Raw genomic sequence first — 22,355 nt, forward strand, 5'->3', positions numbered from 1 at the left:
AATAAAGTGGTGAAGAGATGCAGCATTCAAATTACAATATCCTGGATCACTTGATGTGAGCATCATCCTATTAAATAGTCTCACGTTCTTCTTCTTGCATCAAGTTCAAGTCAGCTAGTTGAAGAGGAATTTAGGCAGAGGAAAGAGGAAGTTCCTCCCTGACCTTTGAGTAACTCCAAAAAAGTATTCTGCTACTACACAGTTTTGCAAAAACAGAATCATTGGCTATCCTTCCTCCTTTGCTTTGGAAAGGGCACTCTGCTTCTACCGTCCTTCCCTGCTTAGGTGCACTGGAGGAGACCCAGCTGTGGAGCAGAGTGGGAGAGAAGATCCCATGAGTCCTTCCACTAGCCTGCTTTTTCTGCTGTATGTGGGGTGGCACACGATCAGCAAAGAGGATCCTTCACTAGTCATGTGTTTCTCTTCTTACACTGATGAACTCTGCAGGTGGAGTCCTCCCACCTCACCAGCGTAAGCTGGACCTTTGGACCTGGCCTTTGGGCTAACAGATCAGTGTCCAGAAGAGAGAGCCTAGCTCTGCCTTCTGTGAAACCTGTCAGCCTTGGCACATCCGTCGTGCCTTTCAGAGACACCTGCTGCAGACAGAGAAAGATTTCTGTCTGTGTTATCCCTGTTCCAAGGCACCCAAGTGCCACACAAACTCTTTTTCTCTGTTTGATCTTGGGGCTTCCACGCAGAAGGCCAGTACTTTGCAGCAAATTTTCCAGGTCCTTGAATAGTGAGTGATGTTACAAGACTCATTAAAACCTACCCCTCAGGAAAAATATGTAGTTAATATCCACCTGTCTGCTCTAATTACTTGTTTATTGCATATTGTCTCTGCATTTCTTCTCTGTTTCAGGGTGTGAGTTCAAAAGAGCAGTGACTGCCTCCTGTCTTACATATATACAATGCCTCATACCATGTGAGATTATAAAAACAGGGCTTATATATTGCCTTTTTCAAAATGTCCTGAGGATATCTTCCTATTGTTTAATACGCTGCAGTGCATTGACATCCTCACCAGACAAAACTGCCTCTGTTCTGACCAGCACAGCTACACCATTTTACCACTGAGCCCTGCTGAGAATCTGCATCCATGAGCTCAGGCAACATAGCTACGTTGCTTTGAGCTTTGAACTGAAGCAAGCATCCTGAAGAGCTTGATGTTGGATGAACACAGGAGCTTGGGGAATCACTACACTGTAATCCACACTGGGCTGGGGATGTACCCAAAATGGCTTTGGTTTGTGGCTTGGATAAAAACACAGTGAGACATGTGGTCTAAAATTAGTCAGGGAACCCTGAAAATTTTTTTCATTGTACCTCTCGCTGCTTGGTGTGGAGCCATGATGGGTTCGAATATGCACCCGTTGCACCCATACCTTTAGGAAGTTGGTGGCTGGGGAGTCTCATGACCTGAGTGAACCATCGATGGCATCAAGGCAGCCCAGCCCTTTACCATCATACTGGAAGAGGAAGGGGGACAGCAGTGGAGTGTCCAATTGCTAAACAGACTTAAAACATATCACTCAGTGTAAGCAACTGTCACCAGGTGCTACGTGACTGTGAGATACTGTGGTTTGGAAGAGGAAGTGGCTGACGTTAGAGGGTCCATGGGAATTTTTCAATACAGCCACTGCCTGTACTTTCATCAGTGCTTGTTTCTACGATATTAGATTTGACACAGCTGTTGCTTGCAGGGCTTTTCTTTGAAGAGTTAGAAAATCCTAAAGCTGTCATTTAGTGAGTGATACTCTTCTATAAACTATCTGGACTTCTATAAATATTGCTGACTCCATGCAGGGCATTATTATCTAATCTCCCAGGGAACATCTCTAATCACAGTCTACCCGCCCATGTCAATCTAGGACACATCCAACCCTTAGAAATAGCAGTGGAGAAATCATAAACTGTTCTAACACATGGAGTTGGCAGACAAGTGCGAGACAAGATCACAAACTGTGCAAAATGAACAGTTTGCAAGTGAACGTGCTTCTCTCTTTCCCCATCAAAGTGCTGGTTGAGTATCTTACGATGACTTCAAATTAACACACTAGCCTCCTTTCTTTTTTTCTTTTAAATACATTTCCCTTTAATCAGAGCTGCCTACTTGACAGTAACACAATTACCTGCAGTGGATCATCTTCTGTTCCATGACCAAAGTGGTCTCTTTTTTTGTTATGAATTCGTAAAGTTTTCCAATTGAAACAGGTCTGAGTGCCATATAAGAATCAGTGTTGGTTTAAGTCTGCTGTGGAACAACTGCAAGACCTAATTACAACCTCTTCTTACGAGCAAATAGTGAAGGAGAATAGAAGTCAGGAAAAAGAACTGGATGGTTCTATTCACCTTTATCTTAAATCAAACTCACCATTCAGGAGATGGATCATGAATGACAGGGAAATTGTTTTCTTCATTTCTAGGTTGGCTTTAATGTAAGTCTTCCTTGAAAAGGCTATCCATCGCACAAGTCTAACTGCGAAGCGTGAGTTTGTGCTAAGCCCGTGTACCATTTTATGGTGGAGAGAGGTTTTTGTGAGGATTTTGGGGGGTGGTTGTCTAAGTTTGTTCACTTAAAAAGAAAGAAAGAAAAAAAGAAAAATGAAGAGTGTTCCCTGGTAGACCACACAGGTAAGACATACAGCAGGCTCTTCCTGTACACCATGTGTATGACTTAAGAACACCAGCTTGCATTGTCTGGCTGAATACAAAAGTACTTCATAGTCAGCAAAGGCAAACATACGGCGCTGGCAACATTCCAGGTAAACAGGCTCATGCAAACAAGATGATAAATATATGGCTGGTGTCAGTTGTCTTTGCTATTACTTATTATTTATGGAGCAACCTTGAAGTGCAATGGAGTACGAGATCTGAAACTTTTTATTGCAACAGTGGTTAGAACTTCACAGGCGTTACCAGGTTTTTACCCTAGCCATTAGGGAGAAGTTTACATTCTCCACCACATACCAGCCTGGATACTTTTTAAGCTGTACAGATACCAATGAGATTACCACTTCTGAGAAAAGTCTTACTACCTAGTAGTCAGGGCATCATAGGTGTCAAGATATGGGTTTAAAATCTGAAAATCTGGAGGTCTCCTATTTTATTTTTTTAATTTTAGGAGTGTCATAACAGGTAATCATTATGCAAAGAGTAGGGTTGCCATCTTTGAGAGCAAGTTCCAGAATACATACACAATTCTAGGAAAAAGTTTAGTGTATGTGACTGCTAACAAGCGCTTCACTTCGGCTTCAGCAAAAGGATGCTACCTGCTGAAACAAGTGGGTCACAAGCCTGTAAGTCTCCATCCTTGGAGATACTCAAATGCCATCTGGGCATGGTCCTGGGCAACCTGGCTCCACGTGGCCCTGCTTGAGCAGAAGGGTTGAACCAGATGACCTCCAGAGATCCCTTCCAACCTCAGCCATCCTGTGATTCTGTAAGGTGTTTCCTCTTGGCTTGCTTCAGCAGCTTTAAGCCACAATGTATTGGATCTATAATTCTAATTTTAGAGGTATAACCTCCCTTGCATTGTTTAGGGGACACGTGTAGCACTCAGGCCTGCAGGTGACACTTCGAGGCAGAAAAGTATTCAAACCACTCAACATGAGGAACCTGAATTAGTCAGCATAGTTGTTGTAGGAAGAGACAAGTACCTTCATAGCTCCACTCAGAACAGCTGAATTTGGAACAAATGACCTGTGGCAAAGGAACATTTTGTTTTTCTGTTCTGGTTTCGGGGTTTGGATTTTTTTGGTGGGGGGTGGGGGTGTGTGTTTTAAATGGGGAAGCTTTTCAAAGCAGATTTGACAGTTTTCTATTGCTCAAAACTAACACTTCCTTCTGCAGTCTATCAGGAAGTTACTTAGAGAAAATTTCCTAACATATCCATATAGGTTTGCATTCACCTTCAGTGTCATTGAAGCCAATTCCCAATATCCTATATGTTTAGTAATTATGTTTAATATGCAACAATGCAAACAGATTAGTGACTCCTTTCCTGAATTAAAATATCAGCATGGAAGCAAAAATAGAAGTATAGCTTTATTAGAGAAGTTATCTAAAATACAATATTATTTTCCTCTTTAAATTAGAGCATATATTATTTCAATGAAAAGATATTTTGCATTATTTCTATGGTAATAACAACTTTTAAAGATAACACTTAATTTAGGACATTTTTAATTAAAAAAATCCAACACTACCATTAAGACATAATCAAAGTTATTGATAGTAGCATGGGTAAAAATGTAAAACGGTCTTAAAAATATTTACATGTCAGTTTCTTAAAATCTAAGAAGTCTAATTCTCAATATTCATTTTGCTTTACTTTCTCAAAATACTTTTATTCCTAAATCATACCTAGATTCTGTATTCCTGTGCTTTTCACAAAGCTTCAAGTTATCGTTAGTTATGTGTACTATCACACCAGTGGATGAGGTTTCTTAAAATGGCTTATTTTGCTATGACCATATCCCCTCCCAAGTAGCCAACATACTGTTATACCAAAGTGTCAATCACAGTAATAGTCACCAAAATGCACACAGCCACCACACCCCCATGCCTCCCCCAACCCCACGCCTTAAGAACCCTTTCCTATTTGGCCAAGAGCCTTTCACATTTCATTAGCTGGCATTTTAGATGCAGAGCGAAAGAAAGAATGGATCTGGGAGACAAGATGTTGCCAGGGCACACATGGCAAAGGTTTGATTTGTGCTTAGCAAAAGGGGCTCCTCGCAAACACAGCAATTTCTAACACGCTTGGCTCTGAGGTTACTGGAAGGAAGCTCTGACTTCTCTGCTCTTCAAAGGCTGACATGGGCGCCAGTTGTCCACCATATGGCACACGGGCTCATTCTCAGCACTGAAGCAAAGGCCACGGAGTTTGCACATCTGTGGAAAAAAGCACAAACATCCTCAAATGCTTGCTCTTGTTTCAGCAGGACTATTTGAATTGTACACCTTGGGCCTGAGCCAGAGGTCCAACTCAAAATTTCGCCAGCACTAATGGTCTAGAGATGGCGTCACCACCCACGTGTCTCTGCATTTCATCCACACCATTTCCTGCCCCTGACACAAGCTCTCCTGGCCACAAAATATCCTAACAAGAAGAGCTAAGAAAGCACAGAAAACAAGGATGTAGGCACACATTTCCTGAACTCTGTGCACAAAGAGTGCTTTGTCCTTGATTCAGAATCCTTTGCAAGTTGTAGTTATAGCTCTTTTGAAAATCGGATTTTTTTAATCCAGTTGAAATAAAAAAATAAAAAACCAAAAACCCCCCAAAAACCCAAACATACCTTACCCCTTGGGTCAAATTAAACCAGCCAAATTCATTCAAGATATCTTGATTTTCAAGTACTGTGAGAGGGAAAACTGTTCCACACCAATAGGAGCATCCTGTAAAGTTTTAGTGCTTGTTCCTGAAGTAAAACTGGCATTTGCACAGTCTGATGTAATAAAAGCATCTTTATGTCTAAGTGGGCACCTCCAAAACTAGTAGAAAGACTGTGCCAAAGTAATGACCCACCCCATCTCACACAGACAGCTGGAACTGCTGACAGAAATATGTAGGTGGGACACAGGACTTCTATGCAGCCAGGCTGCAGGCCAGGCTTTTCCTCATTCAAGGAGGAAGGCCACCAGCAGTGACCAGCCCAGAAGAGGGCTTTACCTTCAGGACCGATCAGAACAAACTTTGGAGCTCAACCTCTACCTGGAACTGCTGTGTCACTACAGCAAATAACAAGCTCACTACACCCTGCTGTAATAGCCAGCTTTTATCTATCTTTGGAAAACCAAGTCAACTTAAACCCAGTGTCAATACTCTGCTTTACAGTTTCTTGTTTTGATCAGTTTTGGAATGAAAAGGCAAGCTGACACACACACTGTTTTGATCTCAAATCCGTCTTTGAAATGTCGACGGTAATATGGAGGGCTGTGTGTGGGAGAAACAAGTGATGTCTTTTACCACTTCTAGGTGGTTAAAGTAGGTGTAGTAGGAAAAACAACTCTGTTTTGGTAAATGTGCTCCTGCCCTATAATAAAACCATATTTGCAAACCTCAGATTATCAATAGCAATACCAGTAGTTTAGAACAAGTAAACAGTGTCAACTTTAATGCTCCCTTGCAGTTCATTAATGGTAATCATTGCTATAATTATTATTTCCAATAGTTCTTCCTTGTCATTTATTCTATCTTTTATTACATTAAGTCCCACAACAGCTCAATTGCACTTTTTTCACATCAGCTGAAGAAACCCCCTAGAATTATGTGTATTGTTAGCATGTCTGCCATTGATACAAGGGATTTAAGAGTCTGAAGGGTAAACTAAAGCCCTTCAGGGCTAGTTTATATTTATAGGTTCTAGATTCTATTTATATCCCCCAAGCACACAGATCCAAACCCGAGGATGAATCTTGCCTCTATGTAATTTCCTTAATGGATGGTGCAGAAAGCTAGGGCCAGGAGTGATTTAATCTGCACGAGCTCCTTCCGACTAGGAAAAGTTTATCTTCCTCAAGCTGCTCAACAGAATGAAGGATTTTTTTCAGGCAGAAGACTTCTGGAATTTGCAAGTTTTGCCTCTTCCAAACAACACAGTTTTGTTAGGATTGTCACAATTCTGCATGGGATTTCCCAGTCTGTTCTGTGCTGAATACAACTTGTAAAATGAGCTCTCTGTCCTGCAAATGCTGGAAGATCAACAAACCAACTACAGATCTATGGTATGAGACTGGATGCAGAACACGTGCTCTTCAGATGCCTGGTAAGCCCAGTATTTTCAGGGCAAGTATACCCAGACAGGTGATGTGTGCATGTACATCAAACCTGCTGATGCTCACAATACATGCTAGACTAACTCTGCATGTGCTAACGGTCCTTTCAGGCATGCTACATTTTCCCAGATGTCACCATGTATTTGGAAAGCCTGATTAAATTTTTAAAAAAACCCAAATTTTCCCCAGACTGTGTCCAAACAGAGGACAGCCTTACATTTTACAGCAAACTCTACTTCCACACATAGAAGCAGTGTCCTGCCAGGAGAGGATAACCACTTCAGATATGTATTTTTGACATGTGATGCTAGCTAATACCCTGCATAGCTCTGCAGTAACATAAACCACCACTTCAAAGATCACCAGGAGGGCTGAACTGAAGCAATCAATATGACTCCAGTACACATTTACTGGCAGCATCCATTGTAGACCTACCTGCTCGGGGCTGACAGTGATGGGCTCCTTCAGAACGTGCCAGATCACACATTCAAGCAGTGGGGGAGTGGTCAGTGAGCCAGGGTACGTCCAATAGTCTCTGCATGCAGGAAGCAGTCCAGTGGGGTCGAAGTTTGTGAAGGAAGCTTGCTTTCCCTAAAATAAAGAAAGTAGATGGGCTAACGTCAGGGGAGAGACCACATACACACGCTGGGCTTGCAGTGGCGATGTCTCCTGTGGGACGTTTGGAAAAAAGGCAGAAATGGAGTTTGGCATGAAGTGTCGAGTGCCTCCTACAGTATGTTTGGGATTAAAGACTTTCAGCAATATATTTCCTGTGTTGTAAGACTTTCAAGACATTGTTTCTCACTTCAAATGTTGAATTTACGTTCCTTGCTGCTATAGATATGATTTGACCTTGCTTGAAGGAACAATGAGACTTCAGGTGCCATGTACACTGATTGCACTGGAAATATAGAAACTGGGAGACCTGTTGGGGAGTCCATTGCAGTAAATGGCAACATCCATTTACCTCAAAGGGAGCCTGATGACAAAGATGACAGCGTAGTCTCATTCTTTACCTTTCCTGTCCACCTTTCTCATTGGGACAGGCCTTTAACTGCTGCAAAGGTACCTAATTACTCAGTAAGTACTTTTAGTTTCTCATTACTCAGCTCATTAAGATCACACACACTCTTCACACAATATTTAAAACACAGAAAGGCTTTTTTTTCCTAAGACTTATATATCCTGATCAAACCTCTTATCTGGGCTCTCTAGAAACAGCCAAGAGAAGCATACCCTCTTGGAGGAAGGAAATTTATCCCACAGATGCAGAGATGAGGGGAAGTGCTTTCTGCATCTGTCACCACTGACTACAAAGGGCACCGAGAAGAGTAGTTTAGATTAGGAAGATGAATCCTACCCTATAGGTTTAAATGCAGTTAAGAGGTAGAGAAATGTAGTCAGAGACACAAAATTATCACTGTTTCTAGTACTCCCTGCCCTCTACCGCAACTTCATTCGAACCTTTTTTTGCATTTAGGATTACAGGACAGTCATGCTGATGGCAGGAATGTTTGTTTTACTTTGGTACCTGCAGCAGACTGGGAAGAAGTAAAAAATCCACTTTCTGAAGAAGACAACACGAGACAGTTGTGATTGGTGTCAGTCAACACAGACAGCAAATATTACCTTGGTTTGAATGGAGTTCAGAGCATCCACAACTTTCTGTATTTCAGGCCTGGCATTTCCTACCTGTAACACAAACCATATGAAAAAGAAAATAACCATGCACTCCCGTGATACCGTTAGTCTTCTAGTTCTCAAGGAAACATTTTCCCAGCACCATTTCATTACATAACAGAAGTATTACAGCAAAAGTGACTGGAACCATCTCTGTAAAATCATGCCAGTTGACAGTCAGCACAAATGGGTCAGCCAAGGACACTGGACAGAATAAAGTTATTTTCATTTACAGTGTGTGGATTTATTTTTGGACTTGAGCTGTTCTTTTTTTTTCACAGAAGTCACCCTCCTAATAAAATACAGTGAGGCCAGGACAGAATGCATACTGCTGGGGCACAGTCACCTTCTCCAACTAGCTGTTAAGACAATTCACCTAAGACAAAACACCCTGGACATTTAACAATGACAGGAAAGGGAAAATAGGTGTTATTTAGGCTGGTACTACTGCAGATTCATACATGCGTAACTTTGTCAGTTATGCACATCACCTTTCACTGACAAGAGTTATGGCAGTGTCACTGTCGTGATGAAGGCAAGTATGCTGCTATAGGGCTGCCACAGTGATAGATGGCAGTCATACTGTATGGCTGTGTACAATTTTTATATGTAGAGAAAGACAAAAATTTGGAGCACCACCTAGTTTGGTACAGGTTTAGGCAGTATAGCATAATGCTGCCTTATTCTATATTTTAGGCTCTTAGGTCCCCCTGCAACACAATGAATATACTGGACTCATCCAAATAATATAAAAGAAAGTTTAACTAACCTTCATGAAGATGCCTACCACAGCCAAACCATCAGGATGCTTCACAGCTTCAGCAAATTTACCATATTTTACGTTCCAGTGAACAATATGGAGCTAGGAGCAAGAAAACAAGAAGCACTATGAAGATGATATTCCATCCACAGTATTTTATAAATGAGGATGCAGGTAAGCAATTTATTAAACATTAAGAGCAGACAGTGTTCTACTGCTGAGATTTAAAACCTTTTGTGTACAGTTAAAAACTTGTTGAATCAGTCAGCTACTTTCAAGTTTCACCTATGCAAAGAGATTTCTGTCATGCATTTTATTTTGCTTCTTACTCTTATTCCTAGATGAGTTTTAAATGCAAACTGTGGCTGTATCATTCTGCTTTTAGTCTGGTGAAACTTCCGTTACCTTCAGCATGAGTTTTTCCTGTATGCAGCCTGCAGGATTTTGATGCTATATATCCTGGAGTTCTTATTAACACTGAAATACATGATGGTCAGTGTCAGAAGCAGCAGAGAAGACACATTAACTATAGATCTGACTGCAATCTAGAGAGTTTTTAAAAAACACTCCTTTCCTTTTCTGGAAAGCCTTTGAAAAGAATATGAAATGAATCTCCAGGTCACATTAGCCAGGATGTTGCTTTCTTCTTCATTTCCAAGTTATTTCTAATTTAATTTCATCTGGATGTTTCCCCACATTGGCAAGTCGAGCAAGTAATTATGGTACTGTGAACAGACATAAAGCAATGGCAAGTTTCTCAGATAAGACAAAAGCTACTTCCACCTCATGCAAAAGCAGCAGAGCCAACAAATTTGTGGGGCCATTTCTTTCATCTGTCAATGCATATCACAGGTATGTTCAGTCAACGTGCATTTATAAAAGGGTTAAAAAAGTCTGTCACAGCATCCAGAGGTAGATTTCTAAACAGGGGACAAGGAAAGGTAGGATGCAAGGTACTAAGTCACATCATTTCTGTCGTGAGACTGTAATACAGAGTCTTAAGCGGTACAAGGGACATCTGGAGTCTTAAGGATATTACAAAGACTGCCTGCAAGGTCTCACTTTGCTGCCTGTCCTCTTCACAGCTCCCCTTGCTTTTTTGCTACCAAAAGATGAAAAGGTCTGCCCCAAAATTATTCTGTTATTTATATAAATGTCTCTGATGTTAAAAATTGAAGCCAGGAAAAGGGGATATGTGTGTACAGGGGTGCTGCAGTTCTATTTCTTCATAATTTTCAAGAGTCACCAAGAAAGCAGGGGAAAACCAGGGATAATTAATGTGGGTTTTTCTGCTTCTGTAGTCTCTTTGACATGAAGTAGCTGAGAAAAAAAATATTACAAGAGTCCTCCAATTCTAATCTCTGCTCTTGCAAGGAGCAGGTCCTGGGGTGGCATTGTACCAAAATCATCTATGGTAACCTCCACAATCTCTTGCTCTACAAAGATCTGTAGGGAAGCTGCTACTGTGGTGAAATATTAAAAAAAAATACTCATTATACACAAAAGACCGGAGAAGGTAGAGCATGTCCTACCTCTGCATCATACTTCACACCATCCACAGTGTGCTCAGACCCTTGGCCCTCACAGGATCCCCAGTGAATATGAAACTGTGCCAGCCTGTAGACTCCATCCAGCGCTCCTCCTTGCAGCACTGCAATGCAAAGAGCCTCTATTAATATCGCCCATAACCCTTGTTATCAAGTCTCACTTCAAACTGGAATGTCCATCTCAAGTCTTCCAAGTGAATTACAGTTCATTGCTCTGCATGCTGCCATGCTACTCCAGACCATCTTCAATGGTACATTGCTGCAATATGCCAAAATCAGTAATAAACACAGAGAAATTTAAGTGACTTAACAGTTAGCGTTGCATCAGCAATTTAACAGGCATGCTAATATTACAGGTGATGAGGGGAGAGCTAAGGATGCAACTCTTCTGTCACCAAATAAATAAAAAAAGGCCAAGAAAAAGAACAGCCTTTATTAGAGGCCCATGTAGAGTTATTCTATGGAAGTACACTTGAAGACCAAATCATCTTTCACTTACTAATGTACCCTGTCCCTTCATTTTAGACACTTTATCCATTTAGGCCTTAATCCTGCAAATCCTGTGGCAGATTGGATTGAGTAAAATGCTTTTGATTCCAAATTAAACCTAAACACCTGTTAGCCATGGGTTGCAGCAAGGTAAAGTGCTAGGCACAGTGCAAGGCACTGCAGAGATGAGAATTCCAATCTCTTGTCCCTCCCATCCTTTACTCCTCAAGAATGAATTTAAAAAATGGTGGTGAAAATGGCAATGCCCGCAGAGGCAGATTTTTTAAAATAAGGATTGGAAATGAGGCGTTTACTTATGCTCTCCACTATCTGACATTACTCCTGCTATGGGACTGCTGTAAGTGGAGTGCTCAGCCACACTTTCAATTATACAGGAGCGAGTTCCCCTGAGCTCCCTTATTCTGCTTGTTAGTTTTAACCTTGTACTTAAACTGTGACCAATTGCCATTATGATATGCAGGATCAAGCCCTACTACTGCAAAATGCTCAATGCACAGACAATGTCTCCTCCAGTGCAGCATAAAGCACAGAACAATAACAAATAGTTCTATTAAATAGAGCTATTTATCTAAGTTATTAGAGCAAGGTTTTACACTGGTTTGTGGTTTTGGTTGGGTTTTTTTTTTCCCCTAAGTGTCTCAAATTCACAATTAAATCTTTAAGATGTTAATATTTAAAAATAAAAAATATTTTAAAATGTAATTTGAAATGTTATATATGTTAGAGATCAATTTATCTCTCTCTCTCTATAAATATATATATACAATAAAGTGACAGAAGAGTGTTGACATCAGATTTTACAGGTAAGTGTGCTCTGTGTATGTGTCACAAACAAAATGGTTCTGTAGAGTAAAGATGCTTTCCTCTCACTCTGCAATTAGTCTAGACGCTATCACAACACGTGCATGTGTGAAAATATACATCAAATGCAAATAGGAAAAGGTCACTGTCTGTTCAGGTTTGAATAATTCTGATTATATGCAAGCATGGATAACACAAGCCATGGACACTTGGCAATGAGGTGAGAAGAATTTGACTAAAAAACTGGAATACACGAAAATTATATGTAAGATGTATATAAAACACATTAGTTTCCACTGGTGTGCCTCACACATGCAAAATTTGGGTTCAGTGGACAAATTTAGCATTTGCCTGGGGCTCCTTTGGTAAATATATTTAGAAGTCTCCCAACATGGATCTCTATTTGAAAAATGTGAATGTATGTTCCACTGCGGTCTTTGTAACTTTGAATACGGTAGCCAACACTGAACAGCCAACAGACCAAGACTTGCCCTACCTATTGCCAAGCTGTGTGATACAAAGAAGAATAGCTACTTATAGTAATTAAATAGGAACATATCTTATTCTACTTTAATGTTTCTGCATGTGCTAGTTGCCAAGAAGCATAACTGTTTCAAGCACAGGACTACAAATCAGAATACTTTTTTCAGAACAAAGACTGCGAATGTGCATTAGTTCCTTTTGAAAATGAAGTAATTGGTTGCTATGTCTTTACAGATGCAAAATCATTTAATCCACACAATATCATGTTTCATTTAAAAATGATGCCATGGAGTTGCAATGTTTCAGTTTCAGTTCCTTTGGCTAATGGACTTGCTGCTCGTTGCAGGTACAAATGGACTGAGGTTCCACCATTCCTCAACCTCAGAAAGCACTAGCGCAGCACAGGTTAATCTGCCATTATTAATAATGGAAAGCATGCTGAAAAGCAGAACCATGCAGTCTTCTTAAATCCATTTGCAGTGTTATTTCTCTATACAAAGTTTGCTATAGTCTCATAAAACTAAAAAGATGCACAAAAATCTCTTTGCAGTTTTTGCTTACTTTTCTCATTCTGTGGTTCTCAAATCCAGCACTAGCTTATTTTGACTCACAGCAGAGCATTCAAAGAAAGTAATAATTAGATTAGTGCGAATGAATACAAATTCAGCAGGCTTAATTACAGAACAGCCCTTCTTGTTCTAGACTACATTAAGCAGTTATTTTTTTTTAATACTTCTCAGACTTTCCAAAGAAGTAAACTTTAAAATTAAACTTCAAAGGCAAAGTAGGAATGTTAGAGCTTCATTTTTTTTCCAGCACAAGCTTTTTAAACCATGAATAAATGCTACCAGCTTTTGCAAAGCAAAAGTTCATCGAGAATCAGAGGAACGTTCACACCGGGAACTTCCCTGTCCTTCCTTGTCCCATGTGACGTGAACATCGATTCAGGCCACACTGACGACAGAAGTCCAACCCTTTTTTGAGGGATGGGGAAATCCTTATCCATACTTGAGCATCTCGTTAGCTCCCTTCACTTTGAAATTAGTATTAGTGAAAACCATCCTGGAAATACATATGTAGCTGTGCTCCCTTTTGTTATATAGCACAGCTTCAGATGCAGGGTGAAGACAGCACAAGCCAACCTGGAAAACACATTCTTTTCTTACAGATTCAACCTACTCAGCACAATCTATGTCATAACCTGGTCTCCATAGACATGTAACAGCCCAAGAGGTGACAGCTTGAAAATGCAACTTTTTTTTCCTATTTGACAATTATTTGAAATGTTACAGGGAGACATATATGGAGCTACTTTGCTTAGATTAAGAAATGGTAACTGCTTTCAACTGTCTACCCTTTACTGAAGAAGTTATACTAGCAACATCCAGTAATTATATTGCACTGTTATTAAATGATCTTATAACATTTTCTAAATTAGGTGAACATAAGTATTAGCAGCGCTAATTGGAAAGTCAAATAACCACATGAACTGTTCCATTTACATCTGTGGGATTTCTTGGATAAAGAAGGTGAACTTGATTTGTTTTTACACCTTCTCAGGATATTTGGAAACATACAGAAATCAAAGGGCATTTTGCTGCATCTGGGACAGCTGTCTACGGAGGCCACACAACTTCGCTGCTCTATTTAAAGGCAAGTCACTGGGTAGTTACCCTTCCCATGCAGAACAGAACAGCTGTGTAAAAAATACTGTGGACCACTTCATACCTTTCGTCAGGAAGTGGCAGCATCTGCATCTGTGAATTTTTGGAGGAATACTGTGGAATTACTGTTATTTAGTTACCTCCTATGGGATGTTCTCTCTATACAGAGCAGGAGACTAATAAATCACATTAAGGCAATAAACCTGTCAAAAAAGTAATCAAAATGGCTGAACTACAAGACTGTTTCATGAGTTAGAATGAATTCCTTCCAGTTATATATATTAGTGTGGTAAGAAAAATACTACTCTAAAGTTTGTTACTCTGAGAAAATGCAGAATGAGAAAATGTTCTTGAAATGGAAATCACTGACAGCAAAGCTCCTCCCAGTAGCTGAAATAATGGGTCCACTACAGCACAACAGATGTCCAGAGCTCCAAACTTAGGAAATTTAGTTCTAATTGAGATTCCACCAAACAAAAACCTAGCAGCAGGACATTTCAAGCATCTACCTTTGAGGACAGCCCTCTTGCACACACATTGCTTTGGCATAAAGAAAGCCATGATTTTCTATCAGCCTGCAGTAGATATGCACATGCTTATGACATTGTAGGCATGTGTGTATGTAAATATATACATTACTGTTAATGTTTTGTAAGCTTTTGTGTATACACAGACATCTGTATGATACATAGAAAACAGGCCTTGAGGAGACAAAGTAGATGAAGCATTACTTGAGAAAAAAAACAAACTGAGCACCATGCACTATTAATGGCACAAAAAAGGCTCTTAGGAGGATGCTCAGGGATTAGCCTTGTGTTCTTATGCAAGGATGGGCTTCCCCGACTGACAGACTGAAGAGTTCAGCTAGGGTGAGCTGTCACTTCTGTGAAACCTGGAGTACACAGCGTCACATTTTGTGAGATGTTTCCTTCATTATGTTATCTCTTTCAGACATTCCTCCTAGGACGCTGTATCACAACAAGCAAGAGAGCAAGACAGCATGCAAGCATCTGACTAGGGATCATACTTGCAGAAAACATCTGTAATGGGCTTCACCAAGAGAAAAACTATATAATAGGTATCTCATAAGAAAAAAACCCTACTCTGACCTTGCTAGAGGGTTAGCCTGATAAGACAACAAGGATGTTCCACAGAGATAGACCAGAATGAAACATCTGCCAAAATGCAGCAGGTCTGCAGACGTGTGTATCTGCAGCTGGTCAGTGATTCTGATTCACCTCAGTTGAACTGTTTCATCCAGACTGGGAAGCAGCCAGAGAGACTCTGACCTGCTTAAGGATATAGTCATTTAGGTTCTTAACTTTCCTCCCACTCCCTGCGACCAGTGGAGTTTATTTCTCTTGTAGTCTCTTAAATGGAGATTCTCTGAGAGTCATTCTCTGAGTGCTGTACTGAATCCCTGATCAGCCTTCAATCCTCATGTTTCACACCGTATAGGCTGACAATTACTTTGTTAGAACCAAGTTGGAAGCATTAAAATTCTCTTAAAAGTAACAAATGGTTTAATTTCTGATCGTAATAGCTATAATACTAATCTCAGTGACTGCTTACAGTACTGAAAACTGTGTATTGGACACGGTCCTCATTCTACGTTGAGATCTAATGAAGGATGAACAAACTTAAGGTGTGAACATTACCTCTAAGTACGCAGCAGTCCCTCATGCCTATAAGTAAATGAACAAATATATCGGCTAGGAAGAGTAGTCATGGTGACATCTGTCATACAGCTTCATTACATCTTAAAAAATAAACTTATCCAAGTGGCCCTAGCTGATAACAGCTGACTAGTTTCTCCTGGGTTTGCACTAAAAGCGCCTCTAGAGGAGGCGTTTGGAAGGGAAGGAAGTTGCCATGATTCTTAAATGCACAATCCATGCCAAATTTCTGCTCAGAAGTTGCTTGTTAAATAAAAAAAAAAATTAAAAAAAAGCTGATGTAAGTGAAGAAGGGCGCTTTTGGACTCTGTAAAGAAATGAAGGCCTGAAACATGCAGGACTGATCTCAAGCCCTCTCATCTTCTCTTCCAGTTCCTGGAAGCACTAGAGCTATTCTCAAGTCACTTGCTTACGTAGGCTTTGCAGCTTCTGGTGATCCCAGTTCACGAGATAAATGACTTAATGATCACACACCCTCTGGGACCTCTGACTTTCTGGTCAAGCAGTGCACAAAAGTGTTTGTGACACATAAGGAGGTGTCTGAACACAGTCCCCTAAAGCTATAAGCAATCAGTTCTCTGATTTATGATTCTAAAGGGTCAACACATTGCTTAGACTATACCACATTGTGGACCTTCAATCCATGCCTGTATACTGATAACACACAATATCCTTCTGGCATAGCTAATGTTATATCTCTGGAGCTGGGAAGCCTAAAAATAGACCAGTGGCAGTGACTTTGATTAAGAGTTGTGCCTTAAAAGACAACAGACCTGCGTGTTTCCTCTCCCATTTACCAGCTGAGGTGGAAGTGTAGGAAAACAGCAACAGTGGCACAACTTTCAGAGTAACTCACTGCCAACCAAGCAGTGCTAATGCACTGCTTCTTGAATAACCAATGTAACAAAATAGATTGGTTTGTTTACAGGGAGTCATAATTCAAGACAGCTGAAGCATCCTCATTAATATTTACAATTATAGGAAGAATTGGGTAATATAATTGATTACAACTACTGAAAGTCTCCCAAGGGGTGCTAGTATAAAGGTCAATACAGTATTTTCACTACCCTAGGTGTCCTTGTAATTTTGAAGTTCTACTATGATTTAATATTTGCAAAAATGTCGGATTTACTTGGACCTCTGTCTTGGATTTCAATTTTATCTCTAGTTCAGCGGCAAGGAAGGAAAAGGAAACAGGAGACTCGTCCACAAGCAGAAATTACCAGTACATTTAGGAAAGTCTCTAAAGCCTTATACCATAGTTGCAATTCACTTCTGTCAGGTTCTACAGCTAAAACATGATATTTTAACATTCTCGTTACGGAATAAATTAATTGCCAATTGACTTCTTCCTTTTATATGCTCATCAAACACATGATCAGAAAATACAGAATACAGTGCCTACTGCTGTGAGCGCTCCCCATTTGAATTTCAGGTTTTACGTGAATTCTGAAACGTTTTCTGGGAAACTTACATAGAGAACACATTATGTTACAAAAGCCTCTTTTGGGCTCTTGAGGCTTTCTGGAGCAAAGTCACTTCCTGTGGTTTTACAGCTCTGAGAAGTCACTGTTTACTTCTGTCTTTTAAAGTGAGTGAAACGATATACATGCCCTTACAGCAGACTATAATATAAAATGTTTAATATGATAAATTAAGTACCCTTAATGAGACACTCCTTTGCTACAAAGTTCCTAAAATAAGGCGCATCATCATAATTTAAGTAACCAGCACCATTTGCTTCACTCATACATGGAAGGTCAGGTCCCAGGATACAAGAGTGGATGAACCTGAATTTGGAGTTCTAGTACTAGTGACACTTTATCATAATGAAGTTTTGCTTCTATTTAAAGTTATAGAAATTTTAAAGATGAATGCCTACAAATGCTTGAACTTTCACTATTATTAAAAGACAGTGGACATGAGAACTAAAAAAGCAACTGCAAGAACTGAAGGAGTAACAACTGGAAGAGGAAGTTCACTGTTTGCTTTCTACATGCAAGTCCAAGCAAACATTCTGAAAGACTGCAAGGAAATAAGACAGAAGATACCCTTTTATCTAGGAGAAAATCATGGAACTTCAGCAAACAAAAATGTTCATAAACATGGCAACGCTGGCTTGTGAATTTCCTTTCTGTCCCTACACCATTTCTGCCAACTAGTAACTGTGAAATATGAAGGGGATTCACTTTGGGAATTGACTGAGCCTTTAGAAGTGTATTCTGGAATTTAACAGCTGTCACATAACCCAAGAAATTCAAAGGCTGTACTATAAGAACTGGAACTGAAGATTTGGGGGTAATTGCTTAGGAAGAGGGCTTTTCTGAGCAAGGTTGGTAACATCTAAGCATATCTAAGAGAATTAACAAGAAAGTAAACCAAAGTCAGGTTCTAAAGCTATCACAAAGATTTTAACATCATTTCTCTGTTAAAACATCATTGTAAGAGAAAACTGTATAGGTCATAGGCGTAATTACAACGTGAATCAAGAGTTATGTCTGTAAAGCTGTACCTATTAGTAAAGAGATCTTCTAAGAGCAGAAAAGAAAACATTTTATTCTCTGAAGATACATTAGTCACATAAATTGCACATAGACTATTTTTGTTTAAAAAGTTAAACTTTCATTTTACATCCTTACTATGCTAAATAATATAGATGGGATATCATTTTAAGAAATCCTATTTTTTCTTTCAGATATTTAGTTTTTCGCAGATATGGGCAGAAGCTTTACACTACATATTCTTGTATGCCCACATGTAATGTAGCACACATACATTTTGGGGGAAGAGTCTTTTACTTGGGCGAAAAATATTTTCCATCAAGATTTTGAGTATTCTGATAACTTCTTATTGTTACTTGCGATCAACCATAATCACATTACATATTTTCTGAATCAAAGAAGTAAGTAACAACTACTTTCAAAGAGTTTTAGCCAAACATGCATTTTAGCTTTCTTATCTATTTTTACTATACTATTACTACCTGTATTTTTTTATTGCAAGAACTCATTTTGCATATTTTAAAGAGCAGGAGTCATCAAACTGACATTAATACCTAGAACTGCTGTTCAATTTACTTCAGTGTCATTAGTTACGAGCCGGAAGATTCTTAATGAATGGATCTACTTCTTTGTGTGCAATTGTTCACATCCTGAAGATTATTCACAAACAATGATCTTATTACTTCATTTTGCGCCTACTACCACAGATAATTCATTACTGCATATGGGACAGCTCATAGGAGCCAGCAACAGAGCCCGTGGGAAGTATTCACAGGATTTTATTCCATTCTCTTCTGTATAACATACCACCACATCACATAATCTCACATAGTTTCTCCTTGTGACTGTTGCGTGATGTCTAACCAAGAACACATTAGCTAGTCTCAAATTCAGAAACAGGAGTGAATCAAGCACAGTCAAGTCAAAGACAGCTCTATTTTGTGTAAGGAAAGTAGGTTACCTAGTTAACTGCATACAAATGAAGCCATTAAGCATGCTGCCAGGTAGATTCTATGCACTGTAATTTTCAATAGGAAGTGTGATACTGAAGGATCCACCCTTACCTGGTTTCATAGAGATCTGTTTAATTTTTTTTTCTAAAGAATAATCAGTTTCTGATTCACTAATAGAGCTACTGAGAATATTTCTACTTGCATCTCCTATCCTCCCACTCTGAAAGCTGTGTCACTGCGTATCTGTCAGAGGATCCCTGTCACAGATGTTCTGGTTCTGCACTGACTTTTCTCATAAAAAGCATTCTTCCTACAGACATTTCTTTAGATTATTATATGTTCCTGGCATTTTTTCCTCCCAAGTTACTAAATACAACCTAATTTTCACAGTCTTTCCAAACTTAGGCACACACAAAGTGAACACATAATAGTTTTGTTAGACTGTGAAGACCTGAACCTGTTTCCTTTGGGCTCAGTGAGAGCAGGATGACAGCAAGAGCAGACTCGTGTGTATCTGGTGAAAACACAATCTCTTTTTCTGTACTCTGAATCATTTACCTTATTCCCCATGACACTTAAAATGAACATGCATTCAGCTCCTTTAGGTTCTCAGTGCTTCAGAAAAGTAAAGACCACAAGAAATCAGAATACCTTTTTCCTTTTCTTTTTTTTTAAGCCATACAAATATTAATGTGGATGATCTGTGTAAATTACACACACACCTATGTGTATTTATATGACTGTGAACACTTAATAGCTGACCACGTAATATTGTACAGTATAAAGACTGTAATTAAAATACAAAGTCAAATTCTTAGTGCTATGCTGAATGTCTGTAATACTGTTATATTACCTGCAAACCCCTCACATTTTTAGTAGGCATGGATCATTTGTTTTCAGCACCATTCCCTAAATGACATTGCCAACGAAACACTTAGGAAAAAATAGGGCACTTGCTCAAGCAAGTTAAATCAGGCAGTGTCTAGAGAAGGCAGTGACTTACAATGGGATTGTTTTTGCTGTCTAAATTAAAAATAGAGGCACATTCATTGTAGCAGGGTGATGATTTCTGCAAATTCAGCCAGCTGAAAGACTACAGTTAAAGACAACCTACAAACCCCTTGTTGCAACTGCGGCTTGGATGCGGTCTGTCCATCAATGCGCTCATTCCTTTCAGTAAGGATTACTAAAAAGGTTTGCAGGATTCAGTGCTTAATATCACGGTACAGTATGATGAACAGTAAGACGCTGTGAAACCACTGCCTGCTAGCAAACTTTGTAGGAATATGTCAGATACATTATCTTTATCTGGAAAGCCCAGCATCAAGAAATATCAGGGATATACTTGTTTAAAGTATGAAAGAACATAATAATTCCTCTGTTTCTGCACTAAGCTGGGAGCATATTGGCTTCAGAAATATGAAATAATATTTTGATAACCAAAGAAACTATTTCCAAACTATTTCTACTTCATATTGTTAACTGTAATCCTTTGTTATTCTAAGGCCAATTTCTTCCTACGATGTATTTTGCCGCTTCTTTTAACCATTTGGTTGGTAGCTTATGATGAGCTATGCCTAAAATTGTTCTTGTCAAATAATCTTTTTTTTTTCCTCTCCACAGCTGAGCCCTTATCCAAATCCTTCTGATTTAAACAAAAATAAAGCAATTCACTTTTCTGGAGTTTAGAGTAGTGGCAGCTCAAAACTGCCCAGATAGGCTTAGTTTTCTTCTAACGGGAGCTCAGTTTCCTTCTAGCCTAAAGGAGCCGGGGAGGGGGGATGCCGAATCCTTCAGGGCTGAATCCTGACCTTACTGACGCCAGAACACTCTGGTATTTTTTTGTCTTTAAAGAAGACCCCCATGGCCCCAGCAGACATTTTAGTCGCAGCGTGAGGAGCTTCTCCCACCTCCACCCGTGCACACGAAGGTGCGATCTCACCTGACTTGTCGGAAGAGTCATCAAACTCCACGTTGAAGGAGTGCCCGTTGTTGACTATGTTCCTAGCCGTGCCGGCATCGTAACCGAAGCTGAGCGGCTTCAGCGCGGCGTCGTACTTGGCGGACTTGCTGCTAATGGCAATAGGGGACTGGCGCTCTCCATTGGCGATGGGGAAGTGTTCGTGCCAGTGAGCGGGTCCTGCAAGACAGCGTAAAGCAGCTCAGTGGGAAAAGACACGAGGGTCGGGGGACGTAAGTGGTAATGATAACCCTCGCCCTAGAAACCGCGACGTTTTAACACCCGCATCAGCCTCTAATACTGGACCGTCTTGTGCGGGCTGCCGGCGCTGGCAAGGCAGACGAGGGGAAATCCCACCCGGGGACCGCGGCAGGGACCCGGCAGCCCCCGAGCCTCGGAGGCACAGGCCGGGGTTTTAGCGGGGAGTCCTTCAGGAGGGCACCCCGTCCTGCTGGAGCAGCGCCCCGTCCTCCCCGCCTCCTCGCGCCGTTACCCAAGTAAAGGAACGGCAGCAGGAAACCAGAAGATGCTCCAGGCAAACCGCGCGGCGCGCCTGCCTCGCTGCTCAGGCGCAGGTGGCATCTCAAGGTTACAAGAAAAAAGAAAAAAAAAAAAAAAAAAAAAAAAGAAAAAAGCGCCCCCGAGCTCACTCCCGCCGCGGGCAGGGGCTCGGTGCGAGGCGCAGCGGGCACGTCCCGGGCGCTGCTCCCGGGGACCTGCCGGCAGGTGTCCGCGCCGCGCCGCGCCGCGGCGGGCACTCACCGTCCTGGCTGCCGTATCCCCAGTGGTGGGACATGGTGCGCGGCCCGGCTGCGTCCGCGGAGGCTGTCGCAGCGCCGTGGCCCCGGCGCGCTCTCAGGGGCTTTTATAGGCTCCCGCCAACTCCATGCCCTTCTCCCCGCGGCCGGAGGAAGGGGTGGGGAGCGCGGGCGGGGGCGGAGGGAGACTCCGCCGGGGGCGGAGAGAGCGGTCCCTTATAATCCGCGACCGCCACGGCCGCGGAGCTGCGCCGGGCTCGGCCGGCAGCGCCCCCGGGG

General features: G+C 40.9%; 1 protein-coding gene and 1 long non-coding RNA gene across 4 annotated transcripts in view; one reads left to right on the top strand and one right to left on the bottom strand.

The window, feature by feature from the left end:
- Positions 1 to 16,157, top strand: part of LOC104832156 — a 56,208-nt gene extending 40,051 nt beyond the window's left edge. Inside the window, exon 4 of one of the 2 annotated variants that reach the window (XR_774390.1) lies at positions 14,125 to 16,157. This is a non-coding gene — a long non-coding RNA (uncharacterized LOC104832156). Of the gene's footprint in view, positions 1 to 862; positions 3,376 to 14,124 lie in introns of those variants that run through there. The other variant, XR_774388.1, reaches the window with a different exon arrangement.
- Positions 4,035 to 22,339, bottom strand: CA2 (carbonic anhydrase II). 2 transcript variants are annotated; one of them, XM_010568154.1, is made up of 7 exons: positions 22,081 to 22,339; positions 21,301 to 21,498; positions 10,756 to 10,874; positions 9,233 to 9,325; positions 8,413 to 8,475; positions 7,219 to 7,374; positions 4,035 to 4,896 (listed from the first exon to the last, which is right to left on the bottom strand). In XM_010568154.1, exons 1-7 carry the CDS (start codon positions 22,112 to 22,114, stop codon positions 4,777 to 4,779), a joined length of 783 nt encoding a protein of 260 aa, XP_010566456.1. In that variant the 5' UTR covers positions 22,115 to 22,339; the 3' UTR covers positions 4,035 to 4,776. The 2 variants fall into 2 exon arrangements, with proteins under 2 accessions (XP_010566456.1, XP_010566457.1); XM_010568155.1 differs by lacking the exons at positions 21,301 to 21,498; positions 22,081 to 22,339 and adding an exon at positions 13,126 to 13,143.
- Between the last annotated feature and the right edge of the window lie 16 nt (positions 22,340 to 22,355).

The sequence above is a fragment of the Haliaeetus leucocephalus genome, unplaced genomic scaffold, assembly GCF_000737465.1.
Source record: "Haliaeetus leucocephalus isolate CR32 unplaced genomic scaffold, Haliaeetus_leucocephalus-4.0 Scaffold239, whole genome shotgun sequence".
Taxonomy (NCBI): Eukaryota; Metazoa; Chordata; class Aves; order Accipitriformes; family Accipitridae; genus Haliaeetus; species Haliaeetus leucocephalus.